This window comes from Grus americana, chromosome 3 (genome assembly GCF_028858705.1).
Source record: "Grus americana isolate bGruAme1 chromosome 3, bGruAme1.mat, whole genome shotgun sequence".
Lineage (NCBI taxonomy): Eukaryota > Metazoa > Chordata > Aves > Gruiformes > Gruidae > Grus > Grus americana.
In genome coordinates, this window is record NC_072854.1 from 107,208,799 (window position 1) to 107,236,095 (window position 27,297).

General features: G+C 36.1%; 1 protein-coding gene across 9 annotated transcripts in view; it reads right to left on the reverse strand.

Annotated features, from left to right (window-relative positions):
• The window catches only part of CDC42BPA (CDC42 binding protein kinase alpha), a 189,284-nt gene that overhangs the window by 126,720 nt on the left and 35,267 nt on the right, over window positions 1-27,297 (reverse strand). For all 9 annotated transcript variants that reach the window (XM_054820852.1, XM_054820855.1, XM_054820850.1 and 6 more), the window contains exon 3: window positions 3,903-3,994. In XM_054820852.1, coding sequence (XP_054676827.1) covers window positions 3,903-3,994 — 92 coding nt within the window. The remainder of the gene's footprint in view (window positions 1-3,902; window positions 3,995-27,297) is intronic.

Genomic DNA, 27,297 nt, shown 5'->3' on the forward strand with positions numbered 1-27,297 from the left:
GCTATGAAGCTACAGTGTAATTCTTCCCTAAAGACCTTTCCTTAAAGGTCCTTGTGATTGTTGCTGGGAAAAATTAAAAGGCTGGTCCTAGAGCTGACTGGACTGCTGCTGCTGCTGCCCAGCATGAAAAATAAGTTTTTCCCCACCATTAACCATTGTAGTATAGGCGGCCAGAGGCATAGGAGAATACAGGTATTTCAAGTTCAACTTCAGGATTTCATTTCTTGCCTGTAGTATGCTCAGTGAAAGGTTGTGTTATTCTGCAAAAGACTTGGTTATTGAAAGACATAAGTTAAATTACACAGCTGCCTAAATTTGTAGTCTCCTATCCAGCATTCGCTTGGACACAACCAAAAGAGCTACAGCACTGCCTTTGGTTAACAGCTGGAGCATAAGGCCTTCAATGACAAGATCAAGGGCTTGGTACCTTCTGTGAACGTGTAATAGTATTGAAGAGTGACTAAAGAACAAAAATAAACTCATGTTTGCCAGCTGTGTTTACAATCAGTCAAGAAGCAGTCTTTTAGTCTGTGAAAGTCATTAATGTTATTCCATATCAATAACGACCACACACCCCAAATAAAAAAAAGATCACAAACATCATCATTTTTCTGCAATCACAGCATCTTTTTGGGGGTGTCTCAGTGCTTTATGAAGGTAAATTCTAAAATGCTTATTTCAACACTGTGAAAGAAATACCTGCCACTTCAGCAATGAGGAGTCTGATGCATTTTTTACTTGTAACAAAAATTTCTGAAACATGATTGCAGACCCAGGCAGTGTTTACATACACACACAGAGGTATATACCATGTATACAAAGGCCCAAATACTCAGAGTGCTGTTTTGATCTTCTCCCTTCCCTAATGAAGCTGTCAGGACAGAAAAAAGGGTAATCATTCCTGTCTAGTTATCCTCAAGTGTCTTGCTACTGGAATTTCTTACAATTAGACTTTTAAAGGTTGGGGTTTTTTTTTAAATTTATATTTTCCTGTGAGCAGCCCAACAAAAAATGATTGCTATGTGCTGATGTAAACATTTTGGTTTAGTCAGATAGGTTTTTTTTTCCATTCTTCCAGCAGTTTTCCATATTTCCCACAAAGAGCAATACAGTCTGGCATGCTGTCAGACACCTTCTGCCCCAAACTTGGTTACTTGTCTCTATGGTACATGTTTGCATATTTCCTTTGCTTAAAAAACAACAGCCTTATACAGAAAAAAGCTAAACCAGAAGCTATTAAAATTGCAATTAAAAAAAGAAAAAAAGAAAAAAGGAAGAAAAACCATGAAAAATAAAATTTAATAATAATAATAATAATAAAAAAAAGACTCTGCACTCAGCATTGCTTTTCTTGTTCATCGTGAGTAGGCAGTCCTCCGGAAACAGGAAGAGGAAATGTTACTGTTCATAACTGGATGCCAAAATTTAGGAGTAACTAACTAGTTCTTGGAGCTACAAAATTCATCATCTTCAATATATCAACAACATAATGACATAGTATTTGCTTGCATAAGCAAGCACTGAACTTTTTTTTAAAAAGCAAAAATAGAATCAACTGAAAATTTCAGTATCAGCTAGAACCTTCAAATAAGCTGCACTTTTATAGTGCTGAGACACACCGCTGCTAAGGGCTGTTGCCCAGCTGCTTCACCTTTCCCAGTAGCATTCTTCAGCTCCCAAGTTTAAAGTCTTCTTGTTTAGAGTTGGTTGTTAAGTTTTTCAAACCATGCTGCCTGAAGCCAGCACAATGAAACACTTGATGCCCACATTATTAATTTTACCAGGATAATCCTCCTCCTCCAAGCAAAACATCTGTGTTTTCTAAAGACAGCAGTCTCTTACATAAAATTTTAAATAAGTAAATGTATGCACAGAGAGGGAAGCGGCACGTCATTAATTCGACAAAAAGGAAGCATTCTCAGACTGGCAGCAAGCAGGGTAAGGGGAAAAAGAACACTAGGAACAATGAACTCTTACAGTTATAAGCAATAACTAGTTTAAACTACTTTTTCTGTACATCAAACTTGTAAAAACAAAAAGGGAAATATTTCTTGACTATGCAAATTGAAGAAAATGAGTAGCGTAAAATCAAAATAAGAACAAGTCTGAGACTGTGCCAAAGAAAACTTGCACTAAGTTTGCAGTCTACAGAATTTCAGAATTATGTTGATTCAGGAGACAAAAATTACTCCTCCCAATAACCCAGAGTAACCTTGGTCTCATTTATAGTTTGCTGGAAAGAAAATACATTCTTACAGATTTCTTAATCTGTCTCAGTAAACTACTGTAGTCCACTGAATCATACAAGTATTCTGCAATTTAATATTAATATAGCTTTCGGTGGCTTAAGTAGCAGTAAAATTTGGTTGTCCTTTTTTCAACCTTGCTTGGATATTTACTAGTTATTTTAAAGGAACATTAGTGATTTCATATAGAACTCGTTTTCTTAGACAAATGTCTCTGTAGGACTGGAAACTTGTCTTCTGTAAGTTAGTAACAAAATTTAACATACATCCTTGCAAATATTTAGGAAGTCCTACTTCAAGAACATATAAACCCAAACATCTTCACTGAAAGAACTTCAGTCTTCCCCTTACTGAAGATTCTGACAGTTAAGTAGGGTCATGCTATGTTTCTCAGATAAGGAATTAGAAACAAACACTGTTGCTAAAAGAGGAGAACTAACCAATTACACAGACTGTCCCCAGAAGGATGGGGAAAGTTATGCTCTCACTATTCATGGGATGATTCACCACAAAGAAGCTTCCTGAGAAAGAGCCACAGGTTTTTTGTGGTTTAGCTGCTGTAGAGTTTGATGCTGATTTAGCAGACAAAAGTGACTTCTCTTAAAAACACAATATAAGGCAGGTTTCACATAGGATTCTTCTGACAAGAATGCACCCACATCAGTGATTTTTCTTACCTCTTATACAATCTGTACATGAACTCAGCTGCAACTGCCGTGGCAGCACTGAGAAAAGCCAATGTTATAAGCAGAAGCATTTACGTCAAAACAGAGAATGCAACATTCTCTCTGTGGCAGAGGTTCAGACTAAAGATAAATTACCCATGAGTAACTTCAGCCTTCAGTATCCTTTATAAAGAAGCATTACTCCAGATGAAGCGAAACCAACAAAAAGTGATAAAGTAGCTAAATAAATACTCCTCTTTTATTGTTATTTTTACAGTTGCCTAATGATGACATTTGCATGTAGGCATCAGAGTATGTAGTGACACACACTACAGTAAAAATTCCTGTTCCTAACGTACTACTTAGAGAAGTCTATTCTTCTATAACCACAGACTACTTCGTAAAGACTAATTTTCACACATGATGCAAACATGTAAGTGAAGCTGAAACCAACTGTTCTCTGTCACATGCCATAGAGCCTCAAAGATGCTCTCATACAGGAAAAATATTCAAACATTCATGAAAAACAGGAAATTAAGTGACATGAGTAGAGAGATTTCTCTGTGTTCTTAGAATGTCAATAGCAGTATTTGGCTATTTAAGTTGCTGAAAACTACTTTCAGACTATTTGGATATTAGGATGATTAGAAATGGCTAAATTTTTATACCATCAGTAGCTCACTAGCCTCCACCTACTGACTGGAAAGAATTACAGTTAAGCAAATGATTTATCATCAGACAGTTGAAACATGGTCTTTTAATCCATGTGAACTTGCCTTCTCTCAAAATTTAAGAGACTTAAAAAGAGCTGTCAAAGAATGTATAAATCAAAATGTACTTGCATCAAACATTAGGTAGGCCTACAATATCCATTATGCCTAAATAATGTAAAACCCTGTACATCATATTGCTATTAACTGTCTCTCCTCTGTGCTGCAGATTTGCAAAAGCATTATTCAAACCCTTCCTTTCACCTCCTTCACAGACATACCTCCCCAAAGGCTCCTCGACCAATCACCTTCAGGATTTCAAAATCTTCTTTATGTAGTCGCATCTGTTTCACTTTAGATGTAAAAGGTTTGGCTGAAACAAAGGAAAATATCAATCATTTAAAAACAAAACAAAACAAAAACCAACAACACAAAACCCCTACACCAAAACCAAAAGACCAAACAAGATAACAGTAACATAAAATAGATGTAATTGGAGCCCTGAAAATAAGACTGTTTTGCTTATATATCTGTATTTCCTAATGTAATATAATGAAGTTTAAAGCTAGAAATAACGACCAGTAAGAACTAAGCCAAAACTGCTGTGAGAAAATGTTTATGAAGTTTGCTTTTGGTTTGTTTTTTGTTTTTTAAAGAAAAAAAAGAAAGGGGAAATAAAAAAGTCAAACTGACTATATTTTTCTACAGCCTTTTGAGTTCATAGACATCCACTGCATCTGTGCTATATATTACTAGCTCTGGTTGCAAAAGCAAAGTATAATATAATGAGGAGTTTGCTTTCGACAATATTAATTAAAAACAGCAAAGCAATATTGTATTCAATGAAAAATTAAAATGCTGATAAATGATAACTGGAAGGGCAATATTGGCCTAGACGATGTATTATGCAATATTTTTGGAGACCACTTCTTCAACATAGGGGACACTTAACAGTCAATTCTTGACTTCTGGAAGCAAGAATAGTTGTACTCAAGACATTATTAACACACTCAGTAGAAAAATCCCATGTATATAAAGTTAAGCTTAATTTCCCTCTTCTTTTTCCCCCCTTTTATATCTTTGAAAGCAGTAAACAAAATAAGGTATTGTATTCCAGTCAGGTAACCCCAGTGTTCTCTGCAATGAAACAGTATCAGAAAGACTGTTCCCATCTTTCAGCCACATTTACGGCTACAACTAACCAGTACCAGTTCATTCATACACGCTCTTTGCATGCACACAAACATCCAAGTTACTGATAACTCTACCTCAAAAACCATGTAACACATTTGGTTAAAAAAAGAAGAAAAAAAACGCACAAAACTTTAAATAAGCAGAAAAAAGAAGTTCTTTTAAAAATAACTGTTTTAAAATCATGTTTAATATTTTACACAAGTGAAATCTATTACTAAAACAGAAACTTCAGTAAATATGGTCCATAAAAGTTGCCCCTAAAAGAAGGTTGTATAACCCAGTGTATGCAGGACTGGAATGGGTCTCAGAAAACATCCAGGTCAATTTCTGGCTCAAAGGCAGTCTTTCCCAACTTTCCTAAACAAGCAACTTCAGATACTTCACCCATAGTTTCACATCTATAGAACAGGGACAGTACTTTTTGTAACAGACCAGGCACTGACCATCACATACTTGGATCAAGATAGAAACAAAAAAGCCCATCATAAAATAGCCATTTTACATGGCCCAGAAAAACCTTTTTAGCTTTCATGGTACAGGGACCCATCTATGTCCACTTCTATCTATACAGAGACTGAAGGAATTAGTACAGCTTTATTTGCAGTGAAGAGTTGTAACAGGTACCATATTGCAGAACAATTTGTCCAGAATAATATTTCTAAACAGAAATGGCAATTTCTTTTCAAAAGCTCCAAAAGCAAATGACCCTACATAACAACCTAATTATATCTAGACACATGTAAGAAACCCAATTTAGGTTCTCCTAGAATTCAGTATTTTGTCTTTCTAATGTTATGAACTAATCCTGCTAAAAAAAAACCCAAACCCTAATACTGATACAGATAATCACCATTCAATTTAGAATTTTGATATTAACAAACACCCCTTCAAGGCACTACAAAATCCAAAAGTCTACTGCCTACTATTCAGCAAAGCAATTTTATAAATTAAGTCAAGATGCAAACTACCTGTATTTTAATACCTAAAAAACCCCCACAAAACTTCTTTATGCTAGTCCATAAATTAGCATTGTAAATCACATTTGAAAAACAACGATGCAAAAATGCAGGGTCTTACGTTTCTCCTGTTAAGCCATACAGCATGCATGCCTCCACTAATGTTACTGGTATGATGGATGAAATCCTTTAAAAATCTCAGAGGTGCCAAAGTCTGAACTTAGTCAATTTTTCTAAAATTCCTCAGACACCAGGAATCAATTCTCTACCAGGAGTTATATTTGTTATAACTACAGGGACATCAGCTTATGATTAAAAAAGCTAGGGGTTAGGTCCAAATAGTAAAGACGCAGCCCTACGACACTGAGATTTTTACTTTAGTGAGATTTTTACTTTTAATTTATAATGCTTTTTTCCAAAATTTTTAATTATACAATTAAAATACAGGTTTAATATGAGATTTAAAATACTTTTTAAAATGTAATTTAAACAGAAGTATATTACTCAAGTTCACAGAGACTCCCTGAACCTTCAATTAATCTTTTGTACCTTAGAACGAAAGTCTTGCAATAGAAAAAATAAGTGACAACAAAATGTACTGCCTTACAGGGACAGCCTCAGCTGTACTGTACCAAGTGATTTAATACAAATATTAATACTACTGACAAATACTACTGAACAAATTAAAACAAGCCATTAAAGCCTTTTAACTTAAAAAACAACTGATTGAAAACAAACTTGTAGTTCTCAACTTCAACATTTTTTGACCATTATAGGCCTGGCCAGAGTACAAGGCAAAATATCTTGTTAACAAGCAACAGCATAGCTGTTTAAACCACAAAACTCTTCCTCACTTTATATTGTAAGGAAAGGCCTGTCATTCTTTAATTATTACATTTTGGAATCTTCCAGGGTTCCCATAGGGACACTGGAAAAATAAATATCATTATAACTACTTCAGTAAAATACAGTCGACAAAAATAGGTTTGGATTAGGTTTAATGATTTGTAGTATCAGTGTTAGTGGAAAAGTTTGTAAATCCTTCTCTAATTTTTTTATCACCTCTAGCAACAGACATGTCAACGTATAGCCAAGCAGTTGTATGAAGAAAGATACAGTCCAAGAAAAGAACGAATGAGGGAAGGAAGAAAAGAAAAAAAAAAAAAGAATTGCCCTAGGAATGCACTCCAAATAGCTTGTTCCAAAAAAGGTCAATTTGCTTTATCATCAATGTTGTTTGTCTGCTGCACAAACATCTGCTGTTCTTGTGGCAACAGCAATCTTAAGTACAGAAAACTTGGCCTGGCCAAGGGTCTTGGAAGGCATCTCTTCAGACAGCCGTTTCATGCATCCAGCTTTCCAGACTATGAGGTTAACAGGCAGACTTTTTGCAACCAGTTTGGCAGTGTCACAGGAGTTGTTATAAAGACAGCAAACTGTAAGGTCAGAGACCACTTTTCAAAATGCAATGTGATCAAAGGGGTCCCTGCAATGCAGCTCTATTAAAACATACAGGTACACAGCCCTCTCCTGTTTACATCCCCATCCAGAAAACAACATCCTTTTTTTCACAAGGAGCTGCAGTTTCATTGATTGTTGATACCAGAGCGACACGCTGGCTGCTTTGCAGCTTTTTGAGAGCAAAAGGCAGTCTGGGCATTTCCTTTGGTGCTTCATTCAACCTACAGAAATACACAGAGGGATAGCTGATTTTTTTCCACACAGACATCCCTTTGCAAGGTTGCTAGCCATGTGGGATACAGATCAGGGACCAGGACTTTGCTGTGTCAAATCAGATTCTTCCTCCTCCAAACCAGAGAGTAAGTGTGGGCAGCATGTCCCCTGGCTCCTCCTGGATTTTCAACTCGGCCGAAAACCAAGTTCGTTATATAAAACTTTCAAATTTCCCCAGCATGCTCTCTATGGCCACAAGCTGGCAAGTCATACATAGAGTCTGTGGAGGAGGTTACTCTGAAAAATATTCTATGTTGCTATCAATCACCGTGGAGGAGATGGATAGATAAGACTATCTATAAAAACTGTTATACAAAAACATTAGCCACCCCACCTGGCCAAATACTTTTGGTCTCACCCTGCCTGGGAAAATTGCACCACCACCCTCTTGGCAAGATTTCTCGCACTTATTCAGTCGGTTATACATGGCAAGAAAAACCAATCTCCCAATTCACCCTCAGGGGTAACCGATGTACTGAAGTAGTAAGCTAAGCTCTTTTTTCAAACAAGGTGAACCTGTCATGACTATTCCTTCAAGTTATTTAAAGTCTCTGTGGGTCTTTGCCCACATTTTATGTTCTAGTCATTCATTCCATTTATGTTTATAATACATTCAAACAATAAAAATCAGTAAAAGGAGAATTCTACAAGTGTTTGAAATTTAGTTTTCCAGTCAAGATTTAACTAGAACTTCACCTGAAGTAACATGTTAAGCACACAGAAAAACAGTCAGCAGGACTCCAGGTGCCAAGCCAGGCATACAGAGAAGCATATGTCCTACCCCCTGGCCCTGAGAAGGGAGGATTTTATTACAATTACAACAACTGTCCAACAGAAGAGAGGCAAAACAATGGTTCCTGCAGTAATGACATTGAGCTTCAACAGTCTGTTTATCATATTGGGGGGGGGGGAGGAGCAGTTACTAGCATTATTTACAGCACGTTTAATACCAAGGAGTTTAATTTTTAAACTCTTGGAGATAAAAGTCAATCTCCTGAAGAGCGGACACAGGGAGGACTGCAACATGGTTGATAACCCAATACAGTTTAGTTTGATGATTATACACATGATACCAGACAATATCAAAATAATAAAACAGCAGTATTGGATGCTTTATTTGCAAAGTTAGTCTCATGCTCCTGCCTTGCTCTCTCTTCCTCCAGCTCCCAGTTTCTGTCTGCAGAGCTCAGGCAGGGCTAGCCCTGAAATTCAGATTTTTTGAGGGCTAACCTACTGGCTGGGGAGAAGGAGCTAGTGGTGAGCTCCTTCCTCCTCCCTCACCTGCTAGTGCCCTTTGCCCTCCCCAGCAAGGCACTGCAGCAAACCAGAGCCGGTGTAGCCATGGGTTGAAATCAAACCCAAGTGAGATGAAGATCATGTTGAGTGTTTAAAGAAAGTGCTGCAGACTTGGAGCAGCAATTGAAAATGGGTCCCCACAACTGATTTAAAGAGAAAACAAATCAGAATGGGACAGCATTTAGGGATTCCTCTTGGTGCCTCACTGATGCCATAGCTGCTTTTGGGATAAACAGGCTGGCTAACTCTGCTCTGATAGAAGACTACGACCTCGACTGGCAGGTCTCAGTAAGATACCCACTTCCCAAAGGAATGACAAAACGTGCTTCCTTAGTGATCCAGGTATCGCACAACAAACCCAGCCTTCTGCCCACTGCACTGTTCAATGTAAAATACCATGTCAAACCAAAGACATAGAAATTAAAAGCTGCATCCACCAGAATTGTCAATAGGCATGGTGGAAGTTCATTATGAAGGAAATAGATTGGAAAACAACCACCATGGGAAACTAGCTGCTTGCCATTTCAAGATAAAGCCTCCTTTCCTTCACTAGTTAAAAATAATTATAAAATTACATGCAGAGCTTTCCCATGCAAAGGAGAAAAATCACATAACCTAAGAGATTGTCACTTAACTGAATGCCAGAAGGCTCCCCAATTCTTCCTAATGCTGTCCTTGAAAAAATCAAAAAATTAAAAAATAAAGAACAAAATAATACATTGATAGCTTTGTTTTTTAAAAGCATTCTGCAGTTTTAAAATTTCTCCTACATTCCTGGAAGGAATTTAACAAGTGTTTTTATTTTACAGACACAGTCCAAACCCAAGGTATTTCTTTTCCACTGGCTTCTATCAGCTGTGATTATGAAATGTGCAAATAGCATTTTTGAGTGAAGACAGACCATAACTGGAGGTTTCCAAAAACTCCAGAAAGGAGGTGTGAGAGAATACTCCTCCCAAAATAAACAGTATTTCTCAAAACAAAAGAGAAATAATTGACAATCAGCAAAGCAGAGCTGCTTAAAGCCTAATGTAATTGAGAGAAGATGGAAAAGAAATCTCTCCACTCAACTGAAGACTGGCACAACAGTGCAAGAAAGCTTTCTTGCAGTTTCTGCCAACTCTCTGGAGGAAACCAGGGGCAAAACACTGTAGTCAACAGTGATAGCAGCTGAACCACAGAACATTAGTTAAGGCGATGTAAAAACATAAGCCACAAATATCCTTCTCAGTTTTAGCAGTTAAGATTCAGTTTTCACTCCCTCAGAACACTTTTAACATGTTTTTCCTGATGAACAGTTAAGTGCCAACATCTGTAAGTACAAGTTAAGAATCTGGCATTTTCCAAGAATGAGAAGCATGTCCACAAATTCCTGTACTATAGTATAGACAGAGTATTCTGGATCCTGTTCATCTTGGGGAAAGAAAGAAAGAAAGAAAAAAAAAAAAAAGTAATCTGTTCTCATCTAGGTCAAGTGGAGACCATCCAGCCATCTTTGGCTACAGCTACCACAAAAGATTCTTCAACAGGAACTTTAAAATCAGAGAGAGAAATAAAATATCTTTCCCAAACATACGAGAGTACTTCTGTTTTTTCCCTCCCCAGACTCAGATGAAAAATAATCCCTGCATTCATGAAACACCCACTGCAGATCTGGGCAACACTTCCACACCACATCAAGATATGGCCATTTTTTTTATATTACCATTCTTTCTCATCACAAGAATTTCAGTAAACCACCCTATGTTTAAATATTATTATACTAGCAGCAAAGTGAAATATTGAACTTTAATTCATTGTGCTGTGCAGTGGACTTCTGATGCAATTCTTGTAGCATGGTCCATAAAATCTTTGCTGTAGGACTCCTGTTCCACCTAGTAAAGAGGGCAGAAATGCTCTGAGAGCAAATCAAGAGCAGGAAAAAAAAAAGTTTTGTGGTATTTAAAAAACTTGAAAGGCTAAGAAAGGAAAAGGAGAAAGGTGGTCTTACACTCATAAAGCAGAACGCTGCTTAGACTCCATACCTCATGCTGTCATAGAGCTGGAGACAAGACAATTAAAATCACGCTTCTGACAGTCAAGCTCATTCCTCAGTATTTGACATGTAGCTCAATATGCTGGTATTTAACTGCCAAAAAATGCTGGACATTTAAGCTGTAAATAAAAAAATCAATCAGACCTGTGTTTAGAACTACTAAAGGTTCTGAAAAATCAAAATAAACCAGGCATCAAAAATGAATTATTTAGGTAAAATTCTTAGACCCTCAATGGATTACTTTTTATTACGTAAAATAGTAGTACCACCATCTAATCTGACCAGGCTCTTGAAAAATACTATCTTACTGTTCATGAAAGATTATGTGTTGATGAATATCAGAGAAAAAAAAAAAATCTAGTATTATGCAATAAACAAAGAGTGTGCAACCACACAGAAAATTTGGGGGGAGGGGGGAAAGGATGACTGCGTGTCAAGTAACAGTGCTTCACTCTAAAGAACAGGTATTTTGTGGTCACAACGGAAGCCCGCAATAGGTACTCTCTCAAGGTAGTTATGGAGCCATCATTAATTCTGTCATTTTCTTTGTTCTGCAGTTATGGTTTTGCATCCTTAATTAAAGAATTGTTCAATATATATTTTATTTATAATTCAAATAATCCTCTCATTTAAAAAATAAAAAATAATCATCTAGAAATTCTGCTTCATACTGTAATAATATAGAAGTGTTTTACCACATTTTAGGAAATTGTGACTATAACAATATTCCTTTATTAAACTAACAGCACTCCTTTAAAGATCTTCAAAGACCTTAGAACTTCAGAACTCATAAAGAGTTACCTTAAAACTAACATAATTAAAATTAAAAAATAATTAATCATCACAAAGTTCAGTGTCATTAGAATGTAAATTGCCTATAATAAACTTGATTTGGCCCACTTGAGAATAAAGACCATATCATAATGCTTAAGTACCTAACTGTGCACCAGATCCGGCACTCTATTTCTCAACTACCATCATCTTTGCTTTCTTCCTGATTAAGTGATCACTGTAAAATAATGCTGATTAAGATATTTTTATTTTGACCGCATTTCAACTCATGGTAATTTTAATCATTCAATCTTCATTGCAGTTGAATCATTAAAATCTACTACTACTTCAAAAGAGATCAACGATGTCCATTAATACAAATCAAACTTTCAACAGAATCTTGACTTTGAAGATGACAAATACATTTCCCAAGACCTGTAACTACCCTATAGTATACATTTTCTGTAAGTAGTAAGTCCCCACATAAACCACGTACATCTTTGCGCACACATGTACATGCATAAGAGATTCTTGTACCACAGCCCTTTTTGCTTTGATCCACACCTCCTTTGTACCACCAAGGATGTAGCGAATAGTAATTCTGGAACCCAGATCATTGATGGATCAAATTCTTTATGAAACCAAAGAGAAACTTTAACCTGCTTTTAATTTAGTTTCTCTGTTAATTTTTTCGGCCTCCTTATGCTTATATTACCTACACATTAAAAGGTTTTCAAACCACCCTTTAAGGGCATATTGTTTCGAATTATGCCGAGTTCCTAATGAATCAAGTGAAGGGATGCGCTAAGCAGTACATCTGAACTTCCATGCTACTGAGCATCTATCTCAGTATCCCCACTGACGCCAAGTCAGAAATAAGAGAGACCTCAAAACCATGAACTCTTGCATGCATGTATTTGCGGGGCTGAGTCTAAATTAAGAGTCTTTTTTGAATTTTATTCCCTACAGCAACACAGAATTGTATTGCTGTATGCCTGTTACAATAGGCTACGTAAACATTTGCTTATTACTACACTGATTAAAGTCAATTTATCTATGACAATCCAGTAATTTTATAACAAGATACAATTACTTGGTTTTATTTATCAGTTTAAGATAAAAAGAGGAGGCATAAAGTGAAACTAACATTCTTCCTTAAATGAAGGATTAAGTGCTTCAGTTTCAAACTATAAACTAATAAAAAAGAAGAATTAGTATAAATACAAACTGTTCTTCACCTTCAAGTTCTAGACATTTTTATAAAATTTTGTGTGATTTTTCCCTCAAATGTGGACAGGAAAGATGGATTTGTATGCATCACACACTGGAGAAGAAATGTTTCACAAGCTGTGATACTAAATAGATAAAATATCCACTGAGTTCTGAAAATTCTTTGAATGCTTTTACCCAAGTTTTATCTCAAAAGTTTTGTTTACTAGAAACATGGAAGGAAAGGCCATGGCAAGACATAGCACACACAAACAAGATAGAGATAAGAAATGGGATAATATGGAAGTTGGACACATTTTCAGAAGCACACAGAACACCAATTCAATAATTTCTATACAAACGCAGCAGTTTTCAGGAGAGGGATACTCATTTAGTTACCTCAATAAAGCAACCACATTTCAGAAGTAGGTAACATACACAAGTTTTACTTAGTGCCTGTAATTTTTAAATATTATCAATCTAGCTACTTCATATAAATATTTAAATGGCAACTGCACTCTAATAAAAATGGATTCCAGTTACAGGTACTAAAACATTTTTAAAATATAAGTCATAATTAAGTCATAAGCAAAATGAATGCTAGGAATTCATTACTTTTCACTCTGGAATTAGATTATAGAAGGTTTGTTCTACCAAAAAACTACTTGTAGGGAGGTGTATTCCTAGCTCACTTTTCAAAATGTCACCTTGTTCCACAGATCGCAAAAGAGCAAGTTAAGTAGTTCACAGTAAAATGCAAACAAACATAAGCATTTCTTTTATAATGTTCCACATTATATGACTAAATCCATTATTTCATTGTCTTTCCCTGTTCAGCACAAGTCCCCAGTTCAAACACCTGATCATGACACCTCCTCTTCCTCCAGACTTTAGTCCATGTTCTTGAGCAACACATTAAATTAGTGCAAAGTTAACAACAATGTGAAAGATGGTCAAAACTTTCTGAAATCTGAATCCTACAAATTCTTAACACTTATCCATATGAAAACAGTGCAAAGATGCTATTACTAAAAACAAAAAGATTAGTCATAATGAAGCATCAAATGTATATTTGGAATTAGTTATATTTCAAGGTATGGGTTATGACTGTACCCATCCATGTAATTGCCAAACGGAGCTTGTTATTTTTAAACCATTCTCGACAAATGGGTCAAGTCCTAGGTCAAACCTAGATTACTTGCATAATAACACACTGCACTCCCTAACTATTACAAAAAACATGAGAACTGTAATGTTTTCCCTCCCACACTCTGAACATTGTTTTTTTCTGATCTCAAATCCTTTAGGGAAGTGTGGCAACTCCTGGCCCTCATTAACACCTATTTTTTAGATTGTTACCCTATATTTACTCAGAACTTACTATAAAATATTTCTGTTAGTTTTAGCTTTGCAGCATTGCTTATCAAAAAAACTAAAAAAAACCACCAAACCCAAAAAACCCCAAACACTTCCATTTGTTACTCAAATTCTCTAATTATATCGCAGCAAATAAAACTGATTATGCACACTGAATGTAATTTTCTGAGGCCTCTATTACGTCAAACATAAGGGAAAATTTAACATCCATATGCAACACCCATGCAAAAATTCAAAATGCGCTTCCGCCTCAACAACTCAGACTGAACTCATCCACTGTTCATACCTATCCATACCTTGCCAACTTTCTATATTGATACTTCTTTCCACCCAAATATTTCTCTATTTATCATAAATATATAATAATCATCTGGCTGTTAAAACATTCTTCGTTTATCTCCAAGTGCATTCAAAAAAACATCTGTACAATAAGAAACACACACCTGGAAACGTGAATTCAGTCCAGATATAGTAACTACTGAAAGCAACTTTAGCAATATTCATTCAGAGGAAATGGGTTGTTTATCTAACTGCCTAAATGGAAAGGACTCTTTGATACAATAAGGTATTTTGGGATTACTTTCTTGTTATTTTTTCAAATAATGATGGCACATAAATTAAAAATTTTACATACAGCAGCAAACGGAAGGCTGGTATTTACAATAGCCATTGTGTACATTTTTCTGCAAAGAATTGTAACAGAGGTGGTATTCAGAAACATTTGATTTTCATCCTCTAGATTTACGAGTGTTCTCAGACAGACCTGGATTTATTTTTTTAAAGTAAGAATTTTGACTAAGCATCATCACCACCAACAAAACCCCTTACACATAAATATACTTGAACCACTGTCAGGAAAGTGACACAGATAGGAAGGAAGCAAAGCTCCCACAGTCACAGCACGTGTCTGAATCCAGGACTCCTCTTAACTTCTGCCCATCACCTGACTTGAACCAGTTATGACTACGCAGAAAATGTTTCAATGACAGTTCCTTCCTGCACAGGTGCTGTAATTGCAACAAAACCTTTAAACTCAGGGACTCAAATCAACCACAAGGCACAATTAACAGGAAACCAAGCTTTATTAGTCATTTCTGCTCATGGAATTACTTCTGGGGGCTTGTTGTTTTTCTGTTTTCTAGGGGGTTTTTTTAATCAAAAGTGTCTGTCCAGACTGCTAGTGTAACCAGCAGATAAAATTGCTTGGGAACTGACCACTCCTTCCAGCTCTTTTAGCAAAGCGATATTAAAAAAAAAAAAGGCGGGGAGGGTGGCGGGGGGAAAGAATTGACTAATACTTTGCATAAAGTCTGAGCAACTCCAAGGTAATATAATCTCTGATTTACTTCTTTTGAGATGCAAATATGGAAAAGATGATTAACAGTAAAGTGAGATCTCACTTTATGAAGCTGAGAAACCTTCATCTAGAAACCTGACATCCAGAAAATATTTCTTCTAGGAAAATAATACACGTTAATTTGGGAAATGACTGCAACGGGTTTTCAAGATGTCTTGGGCCCAAATGCTCAGAAGAATGCAAAGATTTAATTTCTACTGAAATCAACAGGACACCTGTGACTACAAAACTACGTCAACCCTGATGCAAACTGCCAACTTCACACAAGACAGAATTAGAATTGAGAAATTTGCATACACAACGGTTCATCACAAAAGAAAGGAAAAGAAAGAGCACTTCAGAGAATGAGAATTTAGTATTTAAGCATGTATTGGAAAGATGTCCAAAGTCCATTAAAAGGGAGTAATGAATATACACAAGACCTTCAACTTCCTCACTCCTTGTTTTGTTTGTATTTCATTGCAATTTTTACTTATTTACACAGAGGGGTAAACAAAACTTTAATGACAGGGAGCACCTTGATATGACATACCATCAGAAGTGTTCAAAACATTTATTTTCTTGCTTTTAATTATGATTGTTTCCTGACTTAGTAAAACAGGTATTTATATACATCTAACCATGAAAGTCTCACCTTCCAATTATAAAGCAACTTTATCGTCACAATTTAACTTTTTAAATAAAATAGATCATACATTTGAGAGAGAGAGAGAGAGTTTAGCGGTGTATGTGAACAATTACTACTTCTTCATATCTTGCTTCTAAAAAGTTACTCTGAGGGAAGTTTAAAATCAAATTACTTTCCTCTAGATTCTTTTGAGTATTTCCAGGTAAATCTCTCATAATCTTTTAATCAAACATCACCTTACACACCTAACTTACAATGAAGTTGTTGGGATCTTGAATATCAAAATTCATCCAACATCAAACTTTCTCAGATGACTTACACAACCCTTGCAGAAGTCTCCTTCTACTGGAGTCAGTTACTGCATGTTCTCCTAGTCATTGTGAGTTTTCCCTAGCTGGGATTCTTTCTTCCCTTGTGTTTTCTACATAAGCCACAGTGGTGCCTCCCCTCTGTGTATCAACCCACTATGGACCAACATCCATTGCAGAGATGTATATTACTGCTTGCTCCTTTATAAATTTCAAATAATAAACCACTCGATACTATTTCAAGTGTCAACAGAACCTCTAGGTCAACACAACTGTTAATTTAAAAAGGCTACTACTGCATGTAAGAAAGAATGGAAAGCGCATATAGTTTAGCCCAACATTAATACTTGATTTAATTCATGGTCAAAAATGGTAGCACCAATATTAATCATAGTAAAGTATACAAGCTGCACAAACTTTTCACCCATATTGTGTTAAAGTGCTTCTTTACAAACCTCAGGATAAATGGATGCTTTCATCTTAAAATCCTTCTGAATCTCAAGAAGAATTCAACTTGAACTCAAGAAACAGTGACTGTCAGTAACTTGGGTTGCTAGTCATCAAAACAGACAACACTTGCTTTAGTTTTTCCTCATTGTTACCAGTTGGCAGTATAGCTTGCCTGGGCTCCATCTGTCAAGCTAAGAACCAGTCACACTGCAGTATTTTCCCTGTTTACACTTATTTTGGTACATTTTTTTAAAAATGTGAATTTAGTATTTGTGAAAGTTACTGGACTGATGAGCACTAGCTGTCTGAAATAAGGGCAGGGCAGGCTTCCCCACAATGTACTGACCAATGTGCCTTAATCTGAGTAACTTTTCCACAGATAAAGGCATTTCAACTTTTTTGGCTCAATCAAATCACAAATATCTCTGCTGATACTAATATAAAGATTAAATAAACAAGAAAATGCATTAGATACACTTCAATCAGTAAGGCCTAATGAAATTTACTCCCAAGGGCTTAAGGAAGTAGGCAAAGTAATTTCTGACTCATTAGAGATTCTATTCAAGGACACACATAGATTGAACACAGCTCCAGAAGATCTAAGATGGGCAAAAAAAGAAATTTTGATTTTTGTAAAACCTAAATTCCACATCCACATCTACCTCCTGAAAAAAAAATCTGTCCTGCAGCCTAGAAGCTTGACAGATTGAAGCAGACTTCAAGCTTGACATATGAGTGCCACTGCAGGAATTCAACAACTCACTGAAATCAGCAGTCTGAATCCCTAGGGGACTAACAAATACACACTCTCCAGCTGAAAGTCAATCTATTAATTTCCAATGATGTAATACTGTAAAGAATAGTGGGAGGGCTGAAATTTGCTTATAGTTAGCTGAATCCCAGTAAGCAAACAGGTTGCTGCACTCAAACGGAAGTAACAGTGATAACAAAATTATGATACAGATCACTGAAGGAGTTACAACCAAGCCTGCTCCTCATCTATCATTCTTCCATGACTGTCAAGAGATCATAGGAAATAGTCTGTGTTAACTGAGCTATCAATATTTTTATTTATATATATACATGTGTGTATGTGTATTTTTATTTATATATACATGTGTGTATGTGTATTCCACACATATATGTATATTCCACTGAATGGAAGTTCCCACAGGAAGAGCATGCCTGTAGGTAACACCAAGTTTCTTAGACCAACTTAGTACCTCAAAACAAATCTCAATCAAAAGGATCACAAAGGGAAGAAAAAAAAAAACAACTTCTCAAATTTAGAAAACTAACTGTTTTCTATGGGAGATGGAGAGAAAAGCTTGAAAATAATGCACAGAGTGTCATTTAAACAATCCCCCAAAAGAGAGGCTGACTTTGCAAAATTCAGGGGCCAAGTCACATACATTCCAGGAAGAGAGCTTCAGTCCTCCAGTGATGACACAACTTCTGTGGCAACCTAAGACCTAGATCCAATTTGATATCAAACCAGCACCACAGTTAACAAAAGCAAATTGTAAGTATTAATAATTAGCCTTGCTATTTATGTTTGGTGGCCAAACATCCCATTTAAACAATACACTGATTTTTTTTTTTATGAAAAAACCCAAAATCTTCTAAAAGGTTCCTATCTCTCATAGAAGCACCTAGATTCCCATGAATCTTAATACAATTACATAGCCAGATGAAGATATTTATACATAAGTTACAGAATCCTCTGTGAGAAAAGTAAATAATAAAAAACCACGACAAAACAACAGATGCCTGAGCAGACCTAAGGAGGAGGACAGCCTTCAAGGAGGTGCTCTGCTTTTTAAGGCCCATTGTTTTTTGAACCCATGCACAGTGGAGGCAATTTTGAAGCACTTTCAATGGCTGTCTCCCTCTCCGTCTGTACCATGATCTGGGGAGTGAAAGCAGCATAAAGTTTATTCCAGACACATCCAAATTCTTGCGGCCCAGGCCCTGTGCGGATATGAGAGACAGCACCATCAGAAGAAATCAAATGAAACCAACACCAAACAAACATATTTCAACACCTTCTGGCCCCAAACTCAGACAACAGCAGCCCTGATGTACCGGTAAAACAAGCAAAAAAAAAACGCCAAGCAAAAAATCCTTTTGTGCAGAGCGTTACAACCGCTCGCCCTCTTCAGCAGATGACATCACTGTGTTCCCACAAAAGATGGGAAGTATGCCTCACCTGCTGCAAAGCTACAGGAGAGATGAACTGAAACTAAAATCTCAGATTTTATGTTTTGGGTTTTTTTTAAAATATAGATTTGAAGTGTAAGTTCAAAACAGTAAGCAAAAGGTAACATAGTTAACAAACAGGATGCTAAAACAGAATCAAAAGCTTACAACTGAGCTCCCAAATTTTTAACTTAATTCTGAAGGAACCAGCAAACAGAGGTTCAACGAAGTATTTTTTCTTCTGATAAGCTGCATTTTTTTCCAGACACCACAAGTACACTGCAATGTCAACACCAGTGACTTATATCTGTTATTAGAGGACCTAGTACACCTGAAATTCTGCAAGGGCATGTAGTGGTCAAGAAATACATTATCAGTGGAGAACCTTAGAAGACTTGGTGAAAGTGGACACAGAAGAGTACTATAATGCCATTATGCAAAACCCCCCCTGCAATATATTAGAAGTGTAACAATGTTCATGGGGGGGTAGGGGGATGAATAACCAAAAGAACAGTTGAGGCCCTTGTGCTACATTCAACTTTTAGAAGAAAATAGGCAAACAACTCAGACTCCATCCTTTTGGCTGTAAAAGAACAACAGACATTTCCAAGTTAAAATGACTATACAACTACAAACAATCTCACTATATCTGTAAGAAATAATTTTAGTATCTACTCTTATCACCCTTTACAGACTCATTATTTTAAATCTAGAAGTCAGCTATTTTCTTGAAAGATTCTGAACTATTTTTGAAAACATGACCAATTTAAATACCAAAGATTGCATGGATTTTTTTAAAAAAATTAAACATAATTACCCAGACATCATATACAATGATTTCCTAATTACTAGCAGTAAGTTTTAATTCATTCCAAAAACTGACCAGTAAATTAGAGAATCCTAACTAGTAAATTAATCTAAACCAACTCACTGTACAAACAGGAAATCATATTCCTCTATGTGATGGCTAGAATCTGTGAAGCTATGTACATAAAGCCATTTAAGGAACAAGGACCACCTTCTTCATGCATGAAGTCTCGCTATCTGAACTCAAAGAAAAAGTATGCAATGGAAGGAACACTGTGAAAATAATGTTATGAACAATTTCTTCCCAGAGACCATAAAAGATCTTTTGGGTTTTGTCCTGGTTTTGGCTGAGCTAGAATTAATTTTCTTCCTAGTAGCTGGCATAGTGCTGTGGTTTGGATTTAGGATGAGAATAATGCTGGTAACACACTGATGTTTTAGTTGTTGCCAAGCAATCAGGGACTTTTCAGCTTCTCATACTGCCCTGCCAACGAGAAGGCGGGGGGTACCCAAGAAGCTGGGAGGGGGCACAGCCAGGCCAGCTGACCCAAACTGGCCATGGGATATTCCCTATCACATGACATCATGCTCTGTATATAACTGGGGGGTTAGCTGGGAGGCAACGTGGCTCAGGAACTAACTGAGCATCAGCTTTGGGTGGTGAGCTACTGTGCTGTGCATCACTTCTTTTGTATATTCTTTTATCATCATCATCATCATTATTATTCTCTTCCTTTTCTGTCCTATTAAGCTTTATCTCAAGTCATGAGTTTTACCTTTTTTCTTTTCGATTTTCTCCCCCATCCCACTGGGGTGGGGGGAGTGATCAAACGGCTGTGTAGTTGTTTTAGCTGCCTGCTGGGTTAAACCACAACAGCTTTGGTTTGCTTTTAAAGAACTAAACTCTACCTCCCATCTTTGAAACACTATGGTGGTTTGGAGCTTTAATAAAGCATGAAAGAGGCTTAAGGGAGCATTCATGACGGATGTCATCAGGATGCATCTGAGAGCATTACAGCATATAATCTACATGATCTGCTATTTCTCCCACTACCTAAAGTCAAGTAGAGAGGAGGAAAAATTACCATGACTTACTGGGGTTAGGCAGGTTTATAGGGTGATTTGGTTAGCTCCTTCTCCAATTCTTTCCTTATCAAATATAGGTAGTAGATAAAAAACTACTCTGAATTCTGCTTCTGTGCCTCCAGGAAAAGAAAATCTTGCTTTGTTCCCCATCCCATAAGCCTTGAAGTACATGTGACAGAGTAAACGAATTTTTGCCCCATGAGTAGTAATTTCTCTCACTGATCCAAGAAATAAACATTTTGTACTTATTCAAAACAGAAGAGAACCCTTTATCATTTTGCACATGGGAAAATAATGATTTCCTGGCCAGTTTTATTTGGGAAATACTTCAAATGCTATATATACACATATATACACACACACACACACGTGTGTGTGTGTGTGTATGTGTGTGTACAGGCACACAAATTTGTTGTGAAGATTACAGGCCTGAATTTTTCAAAAAATTTAAATTGGCATTTTGAGATGACATTTTGACTTATTTCATTTTGACTTATGAAAATAACATACTGGAATAAATAAATGGATGAAAACATTTAAGTAAATAGATAACTGAGCAATTTTAATAGAAAAACCAGGATGTTTGGCATTTTAAAAAGACCTTACCACATCAAACCTACTTTGCAAGAGCCATCTTACCTATTTCTGCCTCGTTTGGGAGAGAGATTTTAAAATATACACATAAAGTTGAGTAACAATATAAAGTTATATTATTTTCCTGAAATAAAAAGTATACTCAAACTGAATTGTTCATTGGAACACAAATCACAAGATAAAAGACAAAGATACAATAAACAGAAAGAAAAACTGCAAAAAACGAGTCATATCTGACAAGAAGCATGAGGTCTTGTTGAATAGATTATATTTCTTCTTGAAATCTTCTGATATTACTCCAGTATAACCAATTCCTTTTTTTTCCATGAGACAAGAATATTCCTCTCTGTTTTTGAAAACTAAATAGTTAAAGGTACCATAGAAACAAGACCGTTATTTAATCAATAATATTAGGGGACTGTTATTGACATGATCAGCCTCATTTCCCCTCCAGAGGAAACAAGAAAGTCATCTAAAAGAACATAAAATTTCTTCATTCCTTTTATTTCTTCCTTCCTTCTAGTCAGTGGCTTCTGCTACTCTCTCCTTTTGTCCATTTAAAAGTTAAAAAGTACCTGACAGTAAAAAAACTAGGCTAGATAGCAACCAAAGCGGCAAAATTTGTGACCGCACTATTCTCCTGCCCTCCAGTTCCACACAACACTGCTGTTGCTATTTATATGATGTATATGTGCACACACGGAGAGTACACACAGCTGTCACATTTGGCTATGCAAAAGGTGATAGTCACTTTCCTTGCTTCTTGCTCAACTTCTTAAATAGCAGTATCTTCTTATTAATATAAATAATAATTAAACAAAAGCAACTAATACTTGTCACATCAACATTTGTTCTAATGATATGCATTTAAAAAGCCACTAGTCTAAAAATCAGGTCTCAAATGAAATATATACTAATGATTTCTATTGACTTTTAAAGCATATTACCAAACATTCAGTACAGACAATCCATCAAGTAAGATTTTATTTATTTAAATCTTGAAATTTTTTGTATGATGTTTTAATCTATAAAACTCATTGCAGGGATCAACAAGGTAAGAGAAATAATCAAGTATAAATTTAATCTTTAAAGACATAAAGGAGGATTAGATATCTATTTATTTTTATTATATGTTACCACTCTAAGAGATATAATATGCAAAGCTATGTACAAACATAAATAAAGTGCTAGCAGTCCTGTTAGTACACTAGAGAAACGTATAAATGCTTTTAGTATTGGCTGTAAACAAAAGTTACAAAAAAGGTGAAGTTGAAACACTGTATTTTCAATTACTTGTTTTTAAATTAGTTTATCTCCTCTAATCTCCAAGAAAATTATACCTAAAATTCCCAAATTCATATGCTATAGATCTTTTACCTCACAAAAAAATAATTCTCCCAGAATGCTCTCCCCAGCTATGACCCTGACACTAAGAAGCCCCTCTGCTACATGGTTGAAGTAAAGCAAGTGCCACCTCCAATGTAAGATATTTTGCAAAATATAGCCTTCACAGCACTAGCTCTAAGAACATTTTACTCCCCTTCCTCTCTCAAATTTTCAAACAACCTTGACAACAGAAAGATTGCCCCTAAAAAAGATCCACTTGGACATGATGTAAACCAGCTTTTCCCAGTCCTGCTTGTAAGCAACGCTGTGGAGTACCTTGAGACCAGAAAAAAAACAAATAAAAAAAGTCTCCACTAAGGAGTTAACTACTCTTCTTTGAGAATGTGAAAAAACTGTAGAAAATGGCTTTGTCTGGTTTATTTAAACTCTGCTCTTCTGTCCTAGGGAAAAATTTAAATGTAATAGAACTAAAACATTTTCCTTGATCTAGAGGCAGAAAAAGACAATAGGATTTTCTGCCCAATGTCACTCTTAACTAAAGATGGCAGAACAGCTTCAGAAGAATTTCATGTCGCATCTTTTCTACTTCCTTTTATAAAAATTAGTTGTTATCAAGTGAAGTTTTATTTGGAAGAAATGTTGCATACTGTACAGTTCTTGAGAATAACCTTTTTTGCCCCAAAGAAAGCTGATGACAACACTCACACTTCTTAACAGTTGCAATACTCATGCATAATAATCATTTGTGAACACATGAAACATTATATGGGACAAAAATTAAAAAACGCTCTTTAGCCAAGAAGTTCTTAACTGTCTAAGCTAGCTTACAACTCATACTTGCAAGAACACAACTGCTTATGGGAAAGCTTTTCAGAACTCCACACATCCAAACAACCAAATGAGCACCAAATCACTGATACACAGAGACACTATTAGGTTTGGTAAATAAACAAAATTACTATTTAGTAAAAAGCATCAAGATCAGCTGGCTATTAGACTGTATTATACCGATGAACCAGAATAAATGCATAAACATGCTTCCGCCCCATGTAAACTTAGAGGATGCCTACCACAAAATCACTACAGCATTGTACTAACTAGAGCCCTCTATATTTGGATTTCCCACCACTGCACTACAGCATCAGCAAAACCCTAGCCATGGAGGTACACTATCGTACAAGAAAAGCCAGGAGCTACTACAAATTCAACTCGATGGTCTACATTCAGCTGTCTGTATACATCAGGTATTCAAAAGTCAGCATATAAATAAAAGAGAATGTATCTTTCTGTGATGGTGTGTCTAAACTAAGAGCCTGTCTACACTGCAGGCAATGATGTAGTAATACCCAGGGCAGACATAGTACCAGAAGTGATCTAGCCACCACAGCACACAGCTGTTCCTCCCTTAACATTAGTAAGATTGTACTGCTAGGATGAATCTCATAGCACAGGATCTTCTGGTTTATACTGTAGCATAGATACGCTATTTTCTTCTGACATGATCTCTTCTTTCTAGCTTTATTTTTAAAAATAAGCAGTTCCTCCACAAATCTCTGCATACTTCTCACTCTTAATATACGTGATTGATCACTAGATGTAGTTCATTTTGCCTCACTTCTACCCTCGTATTATTTTCATTGGGCAATCATATTAGCTGGATTTGGACAGGAGAATTTAAACACCCATTTGTTAAAACAGCCTGATTCACTTAGGAGAAATGGCTATTTACTTTCGTCAACAACAGGTCAGCCTGAGACAAATACAAAGTTTAACCAAACAGTTAAAGTTTTCAATGTAATCTGCAAAAATTCGATTTAGGGTTCCCTCTGAAAGCAGCAATTTGACCTTCCTCCAGTGATCTGAAGTATATGTTCAGAACTGAGCAACATTTAAAACGACTAGGGAAAAGCTGCTGTCATATACCTCAACACCACAGAAAACTCATTTTAAATACAGATACATCAAGGACTTAAACTACTCAAAAAGTTGCTCAAGATTGAAGTCAAATGCTTTAACTAGTTGTTTCTTGGGGTTTCTTAATTATAATGTGAATGACCCCATGAAAGAACACTTCCAATAGGATGTTATTCCTTGGTTATTGTAAGGACTTCTCAGCTTCCTTCCTGCACTCAACAAGACCTCATGATTAAAGTTGGGTGGTTGACCTGGAAAATTCTGCCTCATGTGATAAGACATTAAATTTCAAAAAAGACACAATAGCTAAGCACACAAACCTTCTTTCAAAAAACACAAAGAACACAGAACTCTTTGAATAGGCTTTATTGCTGTATTAATAGTAGAAATGCAGAGCAGCCGAGGGAGTAAAGCGCTCTTCCTCATTTGAACTCATTCAACTGGCACAGGATCCCTTTCCCACTCTCCCAATCCCTTGGGTCCCTACAAATCAAGACCAAAACAGGACCCAGCTGTCTCAGCTTGTTGTTCAAGCCCATTCAATTACAGCTGGAAGGCAGAATATTTCCTGGCAAAACTTTCCTCTGGGATACTTACTCATGTGAACAAAACATACAGACTGATCAGGTACATTCAGCCACCGCAGAGTATCAGGTTTGTTAAATATGCTTCCTACACTCTGAAGAAAGTGCTTAAGTAGTTACAGCTTTAATTAAGCACTAGCAAATGAATTAACATAAACAGCATTAACAGCAAAGAAATCAAAGATGTAGTTGTCCTGACCACCAATGAGGATGAGAGGATCTTTCTGCCAAAGGCCTGCAAGTCAGATTCCATGATCAAGACATCAACTATAGATATTTCAACATGACTATGCTAAGCTTGTGATTGCACAGCTATTGCAGAACATACACACACAAAGCAGTTGTGTTAAATTTCAGTGGGGAATATTTCTTTGAACTTCAAAAATGTTGCCACTTTTATATTTGCTAGCCTTTTGTCATACGATTTAAAAATATCTACAATGGTCCACAGCCACACATGCTCCAAAGTAAAATCGTCAGAATGTCATCCCTGTTTGTCTGTGAACATACAAGAAAATATTTCCAACTGCAGAATAACTCCAGCTATTTGAATTAAAACAAAGGGAGGAAAATTCAGTCCTTATCACCTATCTACATACAGACTGCTCCGAGTACTCGCAAACAGAGTTCGCTCCTACCAACATTCTTCAATTTACTTTTATTTTAGTCAGGAACAAAAATTCCTGAAGGAGAGAACAGATGGATACACAATTTCTCTTCCCTGTCTTCCTTCCACCAGCAGGTCAAATAAGTCTTCTAACTCACTAGTCTTTGACCTCTGTATTATGAACACTTTGGGGCCTGCAAAAGTTCATGAGTAACTGAAAGAAACACACGGATATCACAAACTTAGATGTGCTGTACAGAAGTCCACATTTCCAGTGGAAATTCTTTTTAAGTCAAAAAGGTAGAAAGCTAGTGTTAAGGGATTCTGAATGCTGTTTACATTATCCCTATAACTGACACTTTTTCAGAAACTCTAATCAGACATTCAATTTACTGTCATTACTTTAATATCTATGTTATTAAAGCCCCTGTTAATAGACATGGCTTTGAAAAATGCTACAGCTTTCCCCCACATTCAGTCGATACTTTAACCACATAATGCTTTGTTAAAGCATATTCATAACAACTGTAGCATAAGCAGAAAAACAATGCCACTTCTGAGAACAGCATAGTAATATGTAGTAGAAAATCTTCAGAGGTTCAGAACTGATTTCTCCTATGGAAGTTCATAACAGACGTTCACCAACTATCTTTCCAAAGTGCTCAGAATCATGACAAAAAAAAGCAAAAACCAAACAGGTCAGGAAATCCAAATAATGACAGCAGTAAAAACCCTCCAGCCACAATTTTGTTTAAATTGTCTACAGCCTACTCATAATAACTGATACCAGAAAAATCATGCAATTATGCTGTAATACACTACTATATACAGCATTTTGTCCTAAAAACTAAAACAAACCAAGAACATTTGAAGTATGTGGAGAAATACGTCCATTCCAGATGCGTACTGACATTAATGCTTATTTACAGATTAAAACATTATCTGTATTAACCAAAACGTCCCATGCTTGCTTTGTGTGTAGTATGCATTTTCTTTCATAATATCCTCTTTGAATACCGATTAGCTTTGTTAGCTTTTATGCTAATGAAGATATGTGAAGAAATAAAAGCTGCACAACACTGGGAATCAAGCTCTAAAGATTCAGCTTTGCACTGATCTGCCAGTATTACTTTGCCAGTACTAGTAAAGAGTAGCTACCTCTGCCAAAAAGTTGTTCCACACCTTCTCAAATGACCACTGATACAGAATCCTGTAACTCACAA